General features: G+C 42.8%; 1 protein-coding gene across 3 annotated transcripts in view; it reads right to left on the reverse strand.

The window, feature by feature from the left end:
• Nucleotides 1-461: 461 nt before the first annotated feature.
• The window catches only part of LOC147335071 (uncharacterized), a 37,312-nt gene continuing 18,132 nt past the window's right edge, over nucleotides 462-19,641 (reverse strand). The window contains exons 16-34 of one of the 3 annotated variants that reach the window (XM_086275842.1): nucleotides 19,422-19,550; nucleotides 18,817-18,943; nucleotides 17,903-18,073; nucleotides 17,794-17,828; nucleotides 17,394-17,558; nucleotides 17,140-17,274; nucleotides 16,119-16,157; nucleotides 15,897-16,037; nucleotides 15,195-15,274; nucleotides 15,049-15,072; nucleotides 14,459-14,807; nucleotides 14,031-14,084; nucleotides 10,930-13,566; nucleotides 10,762-10,840; nucleotides 7,796-7,906; nucleotides 2,520-2,810; nucleotides 1,688-1,804; nucleotides 1,480-1,601; nucleotides 462-1,392 (exon numbers count right to left, since the gene is read on the reverse strand). In XM_086275842.1, the coding sequence (XP_086131968.1) occupies nucleotides 1,318-1,392; nucleotides 1,480-1,601; nucleotides 1,688-1,804; nucleotides 2,520-2,810; nucleotides 7,796-7,906; nucleotides 10,762-10,840; nucleotides 10,930-13,566; nucleotides 14,031-14,084; nucleotides 14,459-14,807; nucleotides 15,049-15,072; nucleotides 15,195-15,274; nucleotides 15,897-16,037; nucleotides 16,119-16,157; nucleotides 17,140-17,274; nucleotides 17,394-17,558; nucleotides 17,794-17,828; nucleotides 17,903-18,073; nucleotides 18,817-18,943; nucleotides 19,422-19,550 (4,881 nt within the window). In that variant the 3' untranslated portion in view covers nucleotides 462-1,317. The remainder of the gene's footprint in view (nucleotides 1,393-1,479; nucleotides 1,602-1,687; nucleotides 1,805-2,519; nucleotides 2,811-7,795; nucleotides 7,907-10,761; nucleotides 10,841-10,929; nucleotides 13,567-14,030; nucleotides 14,085-14,458; nucleotides 14,808-15,048; nucleotides 15,073-15,194; nucleotides 15,275-15,896; nucleotides 16,038-16,118; nucleotides 16,158-17,139; nucleotides 17,275-17,393; nucleotides 17,559-17,793; nucleotides 17,829-17,902; nucleotides 18,074-18,816; nucleotides 18,944-19,421; nucleotides 19,551-19,641) is intronic. The other 2 variants (XM_086275826.1, XM_086275834.1) reach the window with 2 other exon arrangements.

Genomic DNA, 19,641 nt, shown 5'->3' on the forward strand with positions numbered 1-19,641 from the left:
CTGAATCTTACACCCAAAGTTTTAATCTGACCTAAAATGTATAGAACTCCATTACTGTATATAGTAACTGTTAAGTCTAATATACCCTAGTAAGCTATAGTACTTTTTCCTTTGGGACGGTACCATCTGTGCAGTCTGCAGTTCTGTTGAAGAAAAATGTTGAATCTATTTAATTATTGTGGAAAAATAATTGATTTCTGTGCATTTTTTTTCCACATGCGTTAAAGTTGATTACCCCGATTAAGTATCACAAGGTGGAGGGTGGTTCCCTATTTTTTTTTTTTTTTTTGCTGGGAGTTTGCAACCCTATTAGTTAGGTTGTTTAATATTTCTTTTAAGCACTCTTTAAAATACCAGAATAGGGAGGATGGTGTAGGTTTAAGTTTATTAGATTGATCAGTGTTGCTGAACTATGAAATATTTTGGGTGTAGTGTATTTTTTACATACAGGTATAACAGCATAGCTTTAGTGTTGTTGTTTATTTAAACTTGAGTATGAACTTATACAAAATGCAGCAATATATAAAAAAAACATTTTATTGATTAAGAAATACACTATATCGGATTCATATTGGTATTGGCAGATATCCAAATTTATGATATCGGTATCGGACATTAAAAACTGGTATCGTGCCATCTCTAATAAACACTTGAATAAACAAACTAATTGATTTATTGATTCATTAATAATAATAATAAAGCAGGCCCAATGCAGCAGTTTATACAATATGCTAGGATTCAAGTAACATAAAAAAATAAACTGGCTAGAGAAAAAACTTGCAAACTGAGCTGTAAAACTAATCCTCTCCAAAAAGAAAAGCAGAGCATTTCTTGATGTCCAGAAAACTATGAACACAACAGGCACAAATGTCTCGATGAATTTGGTGGTTTGTTCAGGTTTTAATTGATGTTTAACAGAACAGCAGCAAACATATAATGCTGGAACCTTTTCTTTTTAAGAAACTGAAGCCAAAGATCTAAATGAGCAAAAAAAAAAAGTTTAATAAACTATCAACACCTGTCAGGTACCTCCTGATGACCTGTTAACTAAAGTAATAGGGACAATTTTTCAATAATATTTTCACATAAAAGATAGAATAATAGAAAACAGAAAATTAAAACTGTGCTCTTCACCAGCCTGTACAAACAAAAACAAAACATTAACTGAAAGGCTGCGAGACAATTTATGAATGAAGACATATCATTTACAACAAAAGGTACCACACGGTGATTAGTTTAGTTTCTGAACTAGTAGGATCAAAAACATTGGCTTGTTCTCCACAGTGATGTGTTAAAATAATCAGTAGATCAGGTCCATCAGTCAGAAACGGAGCCTTGAGACATCTGAGATGACGTTGTTGAAGCTCTTTGTCGACGTTTCTCATAATATTTCTACAAAAAAACAGAAAAGTGAGAAACCAAACATTGTTAGGCCAAGAGTGTGATTTTGTGTACTGAATGGTGTGTGCGCATGCGTACCTGCAGGTTGTTGTAGTGTTTCTGGCTGCAGCAGTGGAGTTCCTTGGCGGTCTTCTCATTCAGGTAGAAAACAGAGCAGATGTTACAGAAAAATCCTGATTTTGGGATCACAAACTCCTGACCTGCAGAGGAGTAGAAACAGGAAAATTAGACAAGTGTTAACACAGCATTTGAATCGCGTGCATGTGTGTTTATGTGTGTGTCTCACCGAGGGGGCTATTGGGGTTGAACTGAGGCAGTCTGAAGTCTGCTACAACACACGGAGACTGAGAGCGAGATCGCTTTGCCTCAGGTCCAACAAGCTCCCTCCTGCGTTTACCCACAACTGAAAATGGAAAGAGCAACACCTTAATCATCAACAAATCTGCTGCAGGAGCCACCGGGTTTATAAAATATTAAATTATAACTTAAGTAATTAAACAAATGATTTTTGATTTATTTGAAAAGGTGAAATGTTTGTCAGCCACTTTATTAGGTACACTTGTTTGACTGCTCATTAATGTAAATCTCTAATCGGCCAATCACATGGCAGCAACTCAGTGATGTAGGTATGTAGACATGGTCAGATGACCTGCTGAAATTCAAACTGAGCATCAGAATGAAGAAGAACACTGGGTTCAACTTCTCTAAGTTAAGAACGCAAAACTGAGGGCACAATTCACACAAGTTCAGCAACGCTGTAAAAGAAAAAAAAAGTCTCAATTTCTGCTGTGACATTAGGATGGCAGGGTCAGAAAGCTTGGATCCATCCTCCCTTGTATTATTCTTGGCACACACTGGGGCCCTTAGCACCAACCACATATGTAAAACATATTACTACCACCACAAGGTAGTGGTAATGCATCTCAAGGATGTTGGTAATCACTGAAGAAGGAAAAAAACTACCAGGCATCACGCAGGCTGAATGTATGTAGCACAGTGAGGAACACAAACATGAGATCAGAGCCATAAAATATCACAATTTTTCTTTTTATATTCAGTTTACTGTGTTTTCGTTGTCAGAGTGATGTATTTTGTTGATTTAAAGCAGCTCTTTGTACCTTTAATGCCAACCGTGCTCCATCCATCCTTCTCCTCTCCCTGCTCTGCCTCCTTATCAGGACACTTAGACTCTGGCTGCTGTCCAGCAGGGGCAGGGGCAGCATCAGGCTGGGTCTCTGCTTCCTCTTCGGTCCTCTGGCTCTCCGCCTGGCCGTCACCTGGTGGCGCAGATGAGTCTCGGTCCTGTGATAAAGTGGGATTAACAGAAGCTGGAAGCAGTGGTTCTGTTGTTTCCTCCTCTTCCGTCTCCTCTTTTGTGCTCTCTGGTTTCCCTCTAGCAGATTTTCTCACTGTGGGAGGAAACAACAGATTAATTAAGCTTCATGTCTCAGAGCTCTGACACGACTTTATCCCAGATGCCAGCCACTGGAGAATATATGTACGGATGTTACATATTTAAAATACAAAATATGAGTAACTGTATTCCATTATAGTTACCGCTTAAATAGGTGATAATTTATTGAAATAAATGGATTAAACTGCAGTATTTTTCTGTTTCATATGTTAGGCCCTCTCTACTTTTGGTACATTGCTGGAAACCCAAACAAAACACACAATAAGAGGGTCTAATGTAAGCATCCTGTGTATGTGCGTCAGTTACACGACCCGGAGACAGCACAACGGAACCAGCAGTGCATGGGCAGGAATGCATTTCTTACTTGGAAATTCCTACACCACTTCATAAAGAAGAAAGGGAATTTGAAAGTGTAATGCAAACTCTCTTTGCCAGCAACCAAGGTGCTCTCAGCATCCAAAGACTGCAACCTAAAGAAAGGTCTGGAAGTTCTTTTTTAAAAACTAACGTTAGCCTGCTGCAACTACCTTGCTTTAGTTGTGGTAGCTTCCTGGGTTATGCACCACTTCAGTATCTACGTGACTTATTACTATTACTGAAGGCTACTCGCCACCGGGCTAACATCTTATCTTACAGGGAGTGCAGAATTATTAGGCAAATGAGTATTTTGTCCACATCATCCTCTTCATGCATGTTGTCTTACTCCAAGCTGTATAGGCTCAAAAGCCTACTACCAATTAAGCATATTAGGTGATGTGCATCTCTGTAATGAGAAGGGGTGTGGTCTAATGACATCAACACCCTATATCAGGTGTGCATAATTATTAGGCAACGTCCTTTCCTTTGGCAAAATGGGTCAAAAGAAGGACTTGACAGGCTCAGAAAAGTCAAAAATAGTGAGATATCTTGCAGAGGGATGCAGCAGTCTCAAAATTGCAAAGCTTCTGAAGCGTGATCATCGAACAATCAAGCGTTTCATTCAAAATAGTCAACAGGGTCGCAAGAAGCGTGTGGAAAAAGCAAGGCGCAAAATAACTGCCCATCAACTGAGAAAAGTCAAGCGTGCAGCTGCCAAGATGCCACTTGCCACCAGTTTGGCCATGTTTCAGAGCTGCAACATCACTGGAGTGCCCAAAAGCACAAGGTGTGCAATACTCAGAGACATGGCCAAGGTAAGAAAGGCTGAAAGACGACCACCACTGAACAAGACACACAAGCTGAAACGTCAAGACTGGGCCAAGAAATATCTCAAGACTGATTTTTCTAAGGTTTTATGGACTGATGAAATAAGAGTGAGTCTTGATGGGCCAGATGGATGGGCCCGTGGCTGGATTGGTAAAGGGCAGAGAGCTCCAGTCCGACTCAGACGCCAGCAAGGTGGAGGTGGAGTACTGGTTTGGGCTGGTATCATCAAAGATGAGCTTGTGGGTGGGAGGCTAGGGGAGGGTCTGTGCTGACGGACGTGGGTTACTGACCTGGTAGCCTGGCTGCCCCTGGGTGGGTCCGGGATGGGCGTGAGGTTCTGGGGGCGCTCCGTCTCTGGGCTGGGACCCGGACCGGGCCTCGGGGGCTTGGGTCCTGGTTGGTGTGTTGCCGGGGTTGTGGGCGGGTGGGTGCATGGGGGCCCAGCCCTGGAGCGGGGTGCCGCCGGTGCATCGAGCCACCTGGGGGGCTCTTCAACTGGTGGGGGAGATTGTCACATCTTGCAGGAGCTTTCCTCTCCTCAGGAGCTCCCTCTGCAGGAGGGGGAGATACAGGAGAGGTGGAGGAAGATCTCAGCCTGGGTGTTTATTGTCTTATGTAGTCTGGAAGATGAGTGGATGGTGGGGTGGGTGCAGTTTTCTCTGTGGTGGGGTTGGGTGGACTGTCCCGGGCTCTGTGGGGCCGGGCGGCGCTGCTGCACTGGGCCCGGTCTGGATGGGCCTGGGCCCCCTTTCCCTGGCGGGTCGCGGAGTATGGGGGTGCCTACTGGGGTCAGCGGGGGAGCTGGCCCCAGGGAGGGGTCACTTGCCCCTCCCTTCCTTCCCTCCCCATCTCCAGCTGCCTCCCTCTTCCCGCTCCACCACAACCACCCACACATGCAGGGCCTTGGAGTAGGGGTATGTCACCAGGGTGCAGAGGAGGCTACCCCCCCCTCTGTCCCCTTCTGGCTGCCTCTGCCTCAATTTTATCCCACAACTTAGACATTCACATTACTCACACTCTCATTACACATACATATAGGATCTTGGGGGTGGGCACGATACACGGAGTCCAAAGTACCATCAGGGTGTACACCCCACCCCTGGCATCGTTGCCCACCTCTCAATTTTAAATACACGTAGACATTGAGGGCTAGCAGGAGGGACCATGCGCTTACCTGCTGCTCTCTGGCAGGTAGCTCCAAGCCCTCCTGGGTTTTAAATGCACCTTAGAACACACATGCATCAACATTACAATGAGCGGGTGGAGGGAGGTTTGGAGTCTTCTCTCACCCCCATTCTCTGCGACCTGCTGGAGCAGGGGGGCTAGGACTAGGAGGAGGAGTTGGCCGTCCGACTGCGGTCTGGAGTGTGGAGCCTTCCTGCTGCTGCGGAGTCGGGGCGGTCTGCCTCCCCCCACCGGAGGGAAAAGGGAAACACCACCTGGGTCTGGGTGCAGTTCCCCCCTCCAGGGGCGGGGGCACCTAGACCCGGTTTGTAGAGTACGCTTGGGGAGTGTGATCGTGTGTACAACGTCTCTTTATGTCTGTCTCCACGTTGGTTGAGTGTGGAGTAAGTGCATATGAGAGCATGAGGGTGGGAATGGATGTTTGTATCTGTGTGTGCCTGTATGTCTGTGTCTATATGTCAGGTTGGGTGTCAGACGCCACCTCTCTGGGGACATCTCAGGCCCTCCAAGGTTTGGAGGCCTGTCTCCCCCTACCACCACTTCCCCTGCCAGTGGCAGACTCCCTCAGACATCGGTGCGTTGGTGGTTCTTTGTGTCCGGGGATGGGCGTCCAGGTACACACCGGCTCACTCCTTGGCGGCCGCTTGTCGGGGCCTGGAGCCTGGGGCTCGCTCGGGCCACTTCGGAGGTGGGGTGCCCCCGGCCTCTCGGCCTGGGGCTCGGTCACTCAGGCGCAGCTGGCTGCCGGCGGAGCTCACGGGCGCGTCACTGCAACTCCCCCTGGCTTCTGCTCCGCGGCTGCTGAGTGAGCCCTCATCTGGGACTCTCCTCAGCTCTTTCCGGGACAGTGGCGCGGCTGCCCCTCTGTTGGTCTTCCATGGTCTCTTGTGTTCTGGGGGCCTCTGGATGTCTGGAGTTTTGATCTCCTCCACACCTGCTTCATGCCCTGGAGGACGGGGCTGTGGCCCCCCCACACCCTCTAGCAGATTATTACATGAAGGAACCTTTTAAAAAACAAAAAACAAGCGCGTCCATGCTCACAGGTGTACACACGGGTGATCACACCCACAAACTACACCCTTTTTGGCTCCTACCTCAAAGCACACTGTGTTCTGTTGATCTTATGTGCTGCACAATAATGTTTAACATTTAGTATTTACTGTCATATTCCCATATATCATTGTGATGTTGTTTATTCTATTACTCTTGTTCTCTTCTGCTTGCTTTCTTTTTTCTTTCTCAGCAGGTGATCCAGGTGATTGATATATGCATTTTTTTTTTCTCTGCCCGTTCTGTTGGTTTTTGTCTTTTGCCCTTCTCCCCCGTCCCTCTTCTCAGCTGTTTCTCTTTCCCTCTTTCTTTCTCCCCTTCTTTCCCCCAGTCAAGTCTGTCCCGTATTCAGTAAGTGAAAATAAAAACAATAAAAGGTGAATCAAATGGACCATTACGGCAAGGCTGGGATGGTCAGTTTGGTAAAGTAAATCCGTTGGGCATCTTTCTTTGCCTTTAGACAACAATTCTGATGGCAAAAGAGCCAAACGGGACAGGCAAAAAAAAAAAAAAAAAGAAAAAGAAAAAAAAAGATGAACTTGTGGGGCCTTTTCAGGTTGAGGATGGAGTCAAGCTCAACTCCCAGTCCTACTGCCAGTTTCTGGAAGACACCTTCTTCAAGCAGTGGTACAGGAAGAAGTCTGCATCCTTCAAGAAAAACATGATTTTCATGCAGGACAATGCTCCATCACACGCATCCAAGTACTCCACAGCGTGGCTGGCAAGAAAGGGTATAAAAGAAGAAAAACTAATGACATGGCCACCTTGTTCACCTGATCTGAACCCCATTGAGAACCTGTGGTCCATCATCAAATGTGAGATTTACAAGGAGGGAAAACAGTACACCTCTCTGAACAGTGTCTGGGAGGCTGTGGTTGCTGCTGCACGCAATGTTGATGGTGAACAGATCAAAACACTGACAGAATCCATGGATGGCAGGCTTTTGAGTGTCCTTGCAAAGAAAGGTGGCTATATTGGTCGCTGATTTGTTTTTGTTTTGTTTTTGAATGTCAGAAATGTATATTTGTGAATGTGGAGATGTTATATTGGTTTCACTGGTAAAAATAAATAATTGAAATGGGTATATATTTGTTTTTTGTTAAGTTGCCTAATAATTATGCACAGTAATAGTCACCTGCACACACAGATATCCCCCTAAAATAGCTAAAACTAAAAACAAACTAAAAACTACTTCCACAAACATTCAGCTTTGATATTAATGAGTTTTTTGGGTTCATTGAGAACATGGTTGTTGTTCAATAATCAAATTATCCCTCAAAAATACAACTTGCCTAATAATTCTGCACTCCCTGTATGTTAACATAAGTCTTTTCTCCCCTACAGTAAATATATTGTCTATTCAGACAGATTTGGGCTTACAAGCCAAAAACAAACAGGAATTTGCAGGATGTGATTGCTACATTCATGTAGTTGTGAAAAGCAATGACAGTATATTAAGTAATCCAAAGTATTCAGAATACGTTACAAACTACATTTTGGTGCATGTATTATGTAATCTGTAGTGGAATACATTTTAAAAGTAACCTTCCCAACACTGACCCGGGGTCTGCCTGGTTCTCTTCCTGGGTCGACCTCTTGTCCTGGTAATTACCGCCTCCTTCTCCACAGTCTCTCCCACCTCGTCCACCATCACAAAATTGAAACTCTCCTCTAAAACAAGAAATGAGAGGTCACAGGCAGTATTGACAGTAAAAACTTTCATTTCGTGTTGAAATATACCCAAGTTAAATGCTGTCTTCTAAGAGGGCGATGTGGGAAAATCTCCATTTAAATAAAACTATTTCTGTCAAGCATAAAGTTTCCTGTTTCTCCTAAGAGATGATATAGGATTAAGTTTAATCTAAATGCTTTTGTTGAAGTTGAACTAGTTGAATGAGACAATTCTTAGCAGGGTAGATGACTACCTTGCTCAGAAGCAAGACAAATCCTGTTTTTCCAACTTTCCTAGAGGACTTCCTAACTCTGGTCTAACCACATGATTAGGTTAGTGTCTGATTGTCAACAGTCTTTTGCGTTGTCTGTCAAAACACGGATGAATCAAACTTTGTTGACTTTACTGTGACTGTATTTCACGTCGCTGTAGAGCAATGTTTTTGCACACTAATACTTTTTATTGCTTTATCAGCAGCTCCTGCTCTTTATTTCTATTTCATTGTGCTCTGGATCAGTAAAATATCAATCTAACTCACTTTTGGAAGCAGGGATTGCTCTTAATGTCTCTATTAAGTTTGATGGAAGCAAACTGATTTAAACTTCAGATTTTCTGGTTATTCAACCCATAAATCGTAACCCGGCTTCCACACAAACTAATGTTGTCTTTTAACTTCATGTTCTTTAGTCTTTTAGATTCTTCCTTTGGATCAAATACACAGAAAAAGTGAATTTGAACAGCCTTTAAACACCTGAAGATACTTTAAAATTATTTAAATGGACTGATAAATCCAAATACATGACACCAACAAGGGCTCCACACTAACTTGTTTCCACGGTTGCACTGGTGCCAGCACAAAAGTTAGGCGCACCCACATTTTTCAACTGCATCACTTAACACCGCAGTTTTACATGTGCATTTTTTTTGGGGGGGGGGGGGGGGGAATTGATGTCCATACAGACAATATTGATTTGTATAATGATTAACTAACAATCTTGTGCTTGTGCTTAAAGTGCTTTGGCAATATTGTAGACAACATTAAACTTAATCATCTCGGCCTCCTCTGATGACCTGTTTGCTGCTGGCTGCCGCTGAAAGGCAGTGGGGAGAGGGGACACTTGGGACGTGCATTTATCACGACATATGTGATAAATAATAAAAATAAAAAAACAATGTGTTTTCTGGATACATTTTTCAACGTTCAGAGGTTGATGGCTCTGTGTCAGAGCACTGGCTATGAATTTCACATGGATCAGGCCTTAATAAAAAATGTATCAATAGTTCTTTTCATCTTTTCTCATTACCCACAGCTACATCCACTTCTGTCAGGCCTAGGCTGCTCACTAGGGCTGGGTATCATCACTGATTTCTATAATCCATTCGATTCCAATTCACGAGGTCCCAATTCGATTCGACTCATTTTTGCCTCAGACAGTCAGAAATATTATAATTCTGATCATTTATCAGTACTGATACTGTGAGACTTTATCAGAGGTGTGAGCATCACAGCAGATGCCTTTGTGTCAAAGTAACTGAGAATAAAACACAGAAAAACATGAAGGAGATTTTGCTGGCCTGGCTTCTCATAGCAGATAACCTTAAAAATATTCTGCAACTTTACATAATTTAAAATTTTTTAAATTTCTTCAGTATTGAACAGCAGAAATTAGGCTTTGTTCTCCAAGGTCATTTAAGTAAAAAAAAAAAAAAAAAAAACAGACAGCGGCCGACAGCGCTGTAAACAGCTGTACACTGGTGGGTAATAAGTGAATGAATAATGCAGAAAACTAATTTGAGATGGGAAACTGTTCTTGAAGTACAGAGAGAAAGAGAGTGTGTACATGACGTGCGATTTTTATTGTGGTGGAAGCAAAACGGCAAAAGTAAGAGGGAATTCATGACGATGTTTATCAAATCTGTAGCGTAGTTTGGATCTTCTTTTGCTGCTGGTTCAGTGAATTTTGGTTGGACAGAGACAAAACCTGCAGCTCAGAATCTAGAAAAAAAAGACGTAAACACAAAGCGCAAACCCGACGCATCAGAATCAGTGAGCTGCCGGCTCCCAGTCCTGACTGCATATCCGTCTACGTGCCGTTGGTGAGAAAGCCGAGAAAGAGAAAGCTGATTCTGATACGACGGGGTGATACGTGTGTTTACATCTTTGTGTGGAATCCATTTACCTGCTCTCTTTTACTGTTTGGTGGTTGTTGAAATAGTTTTGTGAGCTTTAACCTGAGATTCTCGCGTTTCTGGCAAAATACATTTATATTTAAAACTCTATTCAGGATTTAATGAATCAATATCGCTTTATTCAAGCTACTCACCTCTCTCTATCCACCTGCACTTTCAAACGTACACGAAGGACTATCTGGACCATAATGTGGGCATCATGTGTCTGTTGTTGACCACACGGAGACTTTAAGAGTTGCAGACTTTTTTTGTTACTCGAACAGCTGGTCGCACCGGTGTGACCTAAGGTTTATTTTAGTCGCACCATTGAAAAATTTGGTCACATTTGTGACGCACTCTAGAGCCCTGCCAACAAAAACTATGCTGTACACATTCGCTTCTCCTCCACAAAATCTGACCGTGCAAATCGAACTCTATTCAGGTGGTTTGAGTATGTGACTAGGATGCCTCCTGGGCAACTCCTAGGTGCTGTGGTTTACATTTGTTCAGTACTGAACAGCAGAACAGGCTTTCTTGTTCAAGGTCATTTGATGTCCTATTGGGAGGAGGCCCCGGGGCAGATCCAGCAATGAGACTATCAGGGAAGTCTGAACTTCCGACTGCCCCCACGACCCGAACTCGAACAAGCAGTTAAAAAAATGGATGGATGGAGAATGAAACTGACCTGTTTCATCATGTTTGCGTTTAGCAGATCCTGATGTCTTCTCTGCTTCCTCTTCTACCTCAGCTGCTGTCGCAAAAGTCTAAAAACAAAGACACGAAATCACGACCATCGAGTTTTCTGTTTTTACTAAAGAGGAAACAAAGATGCTCAAATAAATCTCAACATTACCTCTATGTCTGCGGCCTCCACCGATTGGCTCTCCTGTGTTGGTGGGCGGGGCTCCACTGTGCTTTCCTCTGCCTTTTCCCCCTCCTCTTCTTCTTCTTCTTCAACAATCTCATCCAGAGTGATGAGCTCTGCAGGTTCTCCCTTGGTGATCTCCCTGCTCCAGTCCTGACCCTCCACTGCTCTTTCCTCCCCAGCATCATCTGCTCCCACCTCATCCAGAGTGACCAGCTCCAGGGTGTCTTCCTCCAGATTTGTTTTTTCTTCTGGTGCAGCAGCCTCACTTTGGGACCCAGTGGCCTCTTTAGTATCTGTTTTTGGCTTCTCTTCCTTCGTTGCTGTACCAGACTCGTCTTCAGCAGATAGAGCATCACTAACCTCAGCAGTGTGATCCAAACACTCCTCTTTATCGACCACCTCCTCCTCATCTGCATTTTTTGGTGATGCTGAGTCTTTATCGTCTTTAGGCACTGTTGGCTCTTCTGTATTCTGGTCTTTCAAAGGCTCATTGTCAGCCGTCTCATCCTCAACTGAGTCAACAATCTGATAAATGGCCTCCTCCTCATCAGCCACTTTACTAGATGCAGCATTCTTCATGGCAGCTTGTTTTTTAGTTACTTTAGTGTCCTTCTTTGGTCTTCCCCTTTTTCTTTTTTCCGGAGTTATGGCCCGTTCATCCTTAATAACTTCATCCTGCACTGGGTATACTATTGTAAAGGTGGCATTCCCCTCGCTCTTCTTTGTTGGTGTGCTCTCTTTCACTTGCTGAGGTTCCTCCTTGTTTGGTTCCTGAGAATCTCTGGCAGGTGTCGGCCGCCTCCTCGTTGGTGTCTTGTCTTTTTTTGAGACGTCTTCTTTAGTTTCTCTTCTTCCTCTGGTTGACCTTGTTGTGATGGTTGGTTCGTTCATGGCAGCCTTACCCTCCACTGAGTCTAGGATCTCAGACGTAGATTCCTCTTCCCTGACGGTTTTTATACATGCAACTGTGGAAGTTGGCGTCTTTTTATTGTCTTTGTTTCCTCTGGCCGACCTCCTTCTACCAGGCCTCTCTGTGGTGGAGACATCTTGAACAAATTCATCTTCAACAGAATCCACTACCTCAAAGATCATCTCCTCCTGTGTCTCTTTCTCCTCTCTTTTAGATGTTCTTGTTCTCGGTCTACCCCTCCTTGTTGGTCTTTCAGCTTGTTTAGCCACTTCAACGTCTTTCTTGGTTTTTTCCTCCTTGTTCTCAGCCTCTGCCTGGGTCTCTGTGGTCGGTGGCTCTTCTTCCACAGAATCAATTACCTGGTAAGCTTCTTCCTCTTCTTCAGTTCCTTCAGTGACTGCTTTCGAAGTATTAAGTTTCTTCTCGTCATCTTCTCCTCTGGTGTAATCATTGACTGAATCTAACTTCTCAGAGGCTTTCTGTTTAGTAACATCTGCTGAACTGCCTTTGTTTTCTTGTTCTTCATTATTTGGAGTTTGGCAAAATGCTTTGGAAGCTTTGCTTGATTTTTCTGAGAGCATCTCCTCATTCATTTCTTTTCCATCTCCACTGGACCTTGGAGTTTGGTTCATGCTTGGATCCAACCCTTCTTTTTTATCAGCTGCATCTGGTTCTTGAATCTTTTCCTCAGACGGCTGCTTTGCTGTGGCAACTTCATCTTTGACCAGATGACTGTCCTCTTGGACTGTACTGGCTTGGTCTTCACTAACGTTGTCTATCACATAGAGAGGAGCATCCGTTTCTGTTTTACTGGACTCCTCTGAGCCTTTATCATCAATGCTGTTCAAGACCTGACTTTCCCCCTCATGCAAACTCTGGGTTTGCTCAGGCCCTGATGACTCTGTTTTAGTCTCTTGGTTTGAGTCTTCATCTATCTGTTCATCTGTTGGCTCATCGATCGAATCAAGGATCTGGTAACTTTCACCATCATCCTCCTCCTCCTGTGGATATTTCCCCACATTGTCTTTTTCCCCATCTCCTTTGCTTTTCTTTGACTCTTTGTGTGCGTCCTTACATTCAGTCTCCAGAGTCTGTGTTTGGCTCTTCATCCCTAATCCCTCTCCCTCTGCAGGTGGCTGTGTCTCTGATGATGTTTCCACTTTAGTTTGATTTTCCTTTGCTGACACTTTGAGGTCAGACTTTGTTGCTGCACTCTCCTCTGTTAGCTCTGCAGCAGTGGTTGATGCCATTTTTGAACGGGTCCTATAACCCGAGGACGAAGAATGCGGCAATTTGTCTGGAGGTTTGCTTGGCTGCGTTTTCTCACCAGAAAAGGAAACAGGCTTACTGACACTCACAGAGGATTCGGGTTTGGTGGAGTCAAATGAGTCTTTACTTTTTCGTAGTGAGGAGGTTGAACTGCTTTTCTCAGAAGATTCCGTGGGCTTGGATGAGGGAGAGGCTGAGCTGCTGGAGTCTTTGGAGGACCCTGCTGAAGTTCGTTTGGAAGCAGGAGATGCAGCTGAGCTTTGACTTTCCGCATTCTCTGTGGACTTTGGCTTAGTTGAAGAGGAGCTTTCACCATTGGGGTCTGCGTCTGCTGCGTCATCGTTAATTTCATCAACAGTGACAAAGTCGTCTACATTGAAATCCGGCTCACCAAAAGGGCGGCTCTCTGAAGAAACTTTCTTCTCTAAATTATCAACTTGAACCTAGATGGAAAAACCAAAAACAGTCTGTGGAGCCATGAAACAGCTTACCCTGTAATCAGAGTGTAACTATCACAAATATAACCTTACTGACATTGTATATGGTTCCTTGTATGTAGAAAACTTACTATAATATACCAAATGTCTCCTCCTATATGATCAGGATGTCAGTAAACAAATTATGCCCCTCAGAAATGGCCATTTTGTAGCATTTACATACCTATAACACCTTAGAAAAGCATCACATTTTAATTTAACAACAATAATGGTTAAGAGGCCATGTAAGAATAGGCAGTGAAAGACAATCTACACTGAAAAAACAGCATTGAATTTTGTCAGTGTGATTAAGTGTTTGAGTTAACCAACAACCCCCCCCACAATAACCAAACAAAACAAAACAAAAAGAAACACCAAACATTAATACTTCATTACTATTTTAAATCCTCGTGGGTCTGATGAACGTTTACCTTTCTGTTTGGTGCGTCTTCATCCTGTGCCCTACTAGGGCTGCTGCTTTTGCTCTAGAAATGAAGATAAGATAAGAAAAAAGATTAAACCGAACTGATTTTGCGTTATTCTGTGCTGGTTTTGGCAAGCACTAAAATATGGCCTAAAATGTGTTTAGTGAGTGGTGATGCTAAGGACTGGACATGCACAAGCTTACAAAAAAATAAATAAGACTATATGTAATGATGACCTTCGCTTTAATTTATCAGTTCCAGAAATAATGCAAATCTAAAAACTGTATCATCAGCATTAGTTATTCACACAGCCTGCAGCTTTACCGCAACAATCGACAGTGTACTACTATACAATGCTCATATGTGATCTCCAACATAAGGCTTTTAGTGTCTTAAGATATTTTGGGACAACACAGTGAAATTTAAAGTGTTACCTCTCTGTCCTTGCTCTGTGCCCTACTTTCTCGACCCTGTCTATGCTCACGAAGCGCCGCTGTAATGGCCATGAAAACGTCCTCGTTGATGTGAGGAAGTTTTGAGTCTTTTTCCTCAGACTTGACTGGGCTTGTTGCTGAAGGAGCAGCGCTAGAAGCGGCGGGGGCGGCGTTTGCATCAGGAGTAGTGACCAAAGTTTGTGGTGGCCCCTCTTCCTTCACTGCTGCTTTCTGGCCTTCCTCACTTGGCTGCGGGACAGCGGTCGATTCTGCGGCCTTCTCGGTTTCCAGTTCGAGGTTAAGTGTGTTCTCACCCGAGTCTTGCAGACGCTGTTTCAGACTCTTCAAACTGAATTTAAAAGCAAAGATGCCAGTAGGTTACTATGAAAAGAAGTTTGTTGTCACAAAATGTTAATGTGAAATAAGAAATTCCATTTCAAATTTCTAATCTAGAGTTGCTTATGTCTAAATCACACTCTTCTCTTTTTGCATCTTTGGGAACTGTTTACTATAGCACAACCTTGAGGAGTGCAGCAGTCATCATGACTGTTTTGACTCTGCCACTAAACCTGAAAATGAAAGATACTCACGACTCAATACGTCCGACTTTACTCCTATGAAGAGGAGAGAAAAAAGCACAAGGTCAGACAAGCATGAAGACACTTTAAAGAAAAAAAACACACAATCTAAAATCAATTTCCTCTTTGTCTCACTTCTGATTGTGGGACACACTTACCAAGAAGATAAATAGTCCTTGGTGACATTGCTCTCCATCACCTGTGTTAATCCACCAGGTTCAGCCATCTCAATGCATATCTGAGAAAACAGAAAGATATTACATCAGTGACAGTACAATTGTTTTCTTCCTGAGGATATTCGAGCAACACAGTGGTACTCAAAGGGTGCGCTACAGGCCCAATTTGTGAAAGTAACAGGACAGAGGTCCTGGCGAGTTTCTTTACTGCCCTCTACGATAGTACAAGGCAAAGAAAAAAAATCTTGGTGTTTTAAAATTGCAAATGGAAAATAAGTGCAAACATATTTCTATACTTTTGCAAGTTTTTGATTGAACAATAAAACCACGGAACAAGAAACACTAAAAGAATAACTTAGTGCTGCCTCAAACTGCAGGCATCTTCCCTGCTAGATGGGCCAGGACGAAAGGCTGAACAGGTCATAAGATTATCACTTGGTTGAGAACTTAGTGCATTTCAGGCAGTCCTTCACCAGTATTTGCAAAGGCATGTAAAATTCAGATTGCCTGCTGCAGGGACTGGCTGTACATGGAATATTTAAACTTGCTCAACTAGTGTTAAAAAAATATAGTCTCCTTCAGACTCATTTAAAAATTTTCTCAATATTAAAAGAGCAGCAGACACCATGACAAGCCTTGCAGATGTAAAACATGAAAAATTTGCAGGTGTTTATGAAATCGTACCCTGTTGGCAAGCGGCAAGAATCTGACAAAAGCAGCAATGGACGCCACCACTTCCATGATCATCATGACAAGGTCCACATTCACCTCGGAGACCTCCACAATCAGCAGCCGGTCCTCCAGAGACTCAGACTGTGGAACATGCTGAAAAACAACCAGTGTTAAGATCAGGGAGACCCGAGCCTGCTGCTTTTACAGGACAGATTTATGTGACTGCTGACTTACAGTGCTGCTCCATTTCATCATGCTTCTGTACATGCTCTCCTGTGAAAAGAGTAGAAGATGAAAGCGGCTCACATCAATTACTTATCCTCTGTTTGTAAAATAACTATTGAATAACTCTCCTCCTGGTTAGAGTGTTTTTAATGTTTTATTGACCCCATTTGATAAGATAAAGATTGGACTCCACTGTAAGTGAGAAGTAACTCGATCCTGGTTTGCATCTTTGTGGCAAAGGATTCATACTTCAGGACAGTAACGACATAATATATAACCAAAGTTTTGCAGGAACTATTTGATGCTTTTTGAGTCTCAGTGACTTTCCGCAACAGTCGTCAGACCTCAATTCCTCTTAACATGTAGCTGTGGAGAGACATCTCACAAAGGGCCTGAATAGCTAGCCCGCAAGGAACCTTAAGATGGGAAACGCTGAAGCTAGAAGGTTAGCAGCAACTGAAGTTTCAAAATAAGTGAGGGCATTGCTTAATAGTCAGTGAAACACTCCATAACCTATGTCTGGGTCTTTAACGTTTACACAGGACTGACTTCACAAGAAGCTCTGTGGAAACTTTAAAGTGGTGGTGGAATGACGTGGGCTGTCGTCTATGAACAGAAAAGTGGATAAAGTTCATGCAGCTTTTGTGCTGCTGTCGCAAAAAGGAAGGAACAAATACAGACAAAATAATAATAAATGCTTGATATGAAATTCATGCATATTTTTAGTTTTTCCATTTCTTATTCAGATATTTATCAATAAGTGACTTATATGTATGTATATATTGTGCTATTTCTTACTTCTTGTATTATCTGTCTTTGTTACTGTTTGTACTGTAACCAACATAATTCCCCCTAGGGATCAATAAAGTATTCTGAGTCTCATTCTATTAATATTAGCCCAGAGAAGGATGATGCTGTGCTCACTCCTTAGAGGAGGAATCTTTTTTGATTGGGATCTGTATAGTTTGAGTGAAACAGGAGCATGCCCCTGATTTAACAGCCCCCGATTTTTCAGCTCCAATATTAATACCTCACTTGAACCAGGATGCACGTCTTGTAAAACAACGTGGATTTTGAGCATCCACTCTCCAACTGTAACTGGATCTTTGAGGTAATCTCTGGCGAAATCGCAGCACGCATCCCAGCTGTTAAAAAACACAAAGGCCTGGAGAGGAAGAAAGGGGACAAAATGATGCAGAGGAAACATTCAATATTAATCATTAAATTGAATTAAATTTGCAAATGCAAATTTCTCTGTATCAGCCTGCTGGGTCTACTCCTCACCCTCCTCTGCAGTGATAAAACGATTATGTTGTAGTACAGAGTCTGAACAGTCTGATCAGGGAAGTAACGCCACACCAGCTTGGTGACATCCTCCTGTCTGTAGTTTCCTTCTGGCAAACCAGTCAACATGATCGTGGAGAACGTAGAACCTTGAGATTGGGCTTTCTACAAGACACAAGGTTCAAGAACCAAAGTTTATGTGAAGAGAAACTTTGCAGCACTTTTTTAAAAAATATATTACTATAACTGACCACATAGAGAAGACAAAATGAAACCAAGTTTAGCAGAAAAAGAGAAATGTGGCTTTTGAGGTCGGTATTTGGAAAAATGGACACCTCTTGGTATTTACTCAAGGATTCCTGTTTAACACATGAAACCTTGGTTTATAAAATGCACTCACCTCAATGTCATCAGGTTCCCTGACAGTTAAATACTCTAGAAGTGTAAAACACACACAGTTAGTAACAGTCAACACTTTATATCTGGAGGTTAATTTTAGTTTCTCTCACCTGGGATTGTGAACCAAGGAGCGACAGTGGGGAACACAAAGGGACTAGTTGTCATTGTGATCCAATATGGTGAAGTGCTGCGTTGTGGGACGGTAATATCTTCTGTTGGGACAGCTGCCCCGTCAACAGCAACATCGCTGTCTGGCAAAGCTTTGTGTGGCAATCTTGGTGCTGCACAAGCAAAAATACGTTTTGTTTAATTTTTTGTGGGGGAAAGAAAAGGAAAAAGCACAACAGGTTTTTAATGTTTACAGTGATCCAGTAATTTCAATGTTTTGACTTTTATTTTAACTTTAAGCACCTTTACAGATACCCAAGGTATCATAGGCATCAGAAAAAAAATGATTAGAGAGTTAGATCAAATGCCAGTCTGAAAAAGTGGAGTTTAAGTAATGGCTCTGGTTCATGTGTCTAGGGCAGAGACAAGCAGAAGGGAATTGACCGCTGATGGAGCAAAGACTTCTGGAGGGACCAGAAAAGAGGTCAGAGAGATAACGAGGCAAATGAGCATCAAAGGATTTGTGGGAAGGAGAATCACAGTGTTAGTGAATCAAAGTTGAAGGAATGTGTCACAATAATTTATTGTGGACAACAATAAAGCAGGAGTTTTTCTTCACTTTATCCACAGTCCAGGGGAGAACTGACAAATATATTCAAGAGAAAAATATATTCTTCTCGGATGAGAGGTGAAACGTCTTCAAGCAACTTAAAGAAGTCCAGACGCCTTTCTTTGCAAGCTCCTTTGACTACGATGACCTGGATGACTGAGAACCTTCACAGACATATATTCAAAAGTGTTTCACAAACAGAAAGCTAAAGAAAGGCCTTACCAGATGACCTTCCATTAACTTTACCTATCTTTAAAAAAAAAAAAAAATCATATTTGTTTAAAATCCCATTTAAAACACACTTACGCAGTGAGGTACATCCACTGTGTGGTATTTCCAGCCTTGACAATTTGTGGCCGGTGGCCTGTTTTAGAAGGCTGTACCAAACACCAAGGCGATCAGCATCACGAAGAGACTCAAATTCGATAAACACCTGAAACACAAGAAAGAAAATTTATTCTGAACATTTTAATTTTATCTTCTAAATGCTAAAAATAAGTGCTAAGCACACGTGGAAAGAGTGAACTAAGCACAGCTTTATTGTGGAGTTCACTGGATTCAAAAGTCAGAAATCCTGGCTCAATGATGCACTGGAGCCGTGCTCAACGTGACCCCTGCACGAATGCTCTAATGTGATGAACACTAGTGCTTCACAGCAATCTGTCTTTACTATCTCTATAGTTTTGCGGTTGTGCTTTCCTCAAGATAAGTAGCATCCAAATCCAGACACATTATCTCTTTTTAAGGATGGATTTATGAGGGTTGGTGCATGTCATTTAGTTTGGTGTGTAAGCAGTTAATCTGTCAATTTTTCTGTATGGTTAAGAATACACTTACACAAGCACATATCTCATTCGGTCTTTCACAAACTTCTAACACATGCACTTGTTGGCATTTATGAGTGTTTATACCTTGTTGAGAAGAGGCAGGTAGTTTCTTATAAAATCCATTTTTTTCAAAGCTTCTCTGAGATCCCGGGACTCGCCTGGTGAGATGTTCCTGATGTAGATTGTTCGTGCTCCATTGTCAGTCACTTGCTGCTTCGAGAAAACCGGGTTAACGTGAAAAAAACAAAAAACCCACAAACAGTATGACATTCGAAACATTCTCATACTACAGTTCCAAGATCAA

The sequence above is a fragment of the Aulonocara sp. 'chitande type north' Nkhata Bay genome, linkage group LG3 (genome assembly GCF_057382095.1).
Source record: "Aulonocara sp. 'chitande type north' Nkhata Bay isolate Kocher_YH1m ecotype deep benthic linkage group LG3, A_spYH_male_GT1.1, whole genome shotgun sequence".
Lineage (NCBI taxonomy): Eukaryota > Metazoa > Chordata > Actinopteri > Cichliformes > Cichlidae > Aulonocara > Aulonocara sp. 'chitande type north' Nkhata Bay.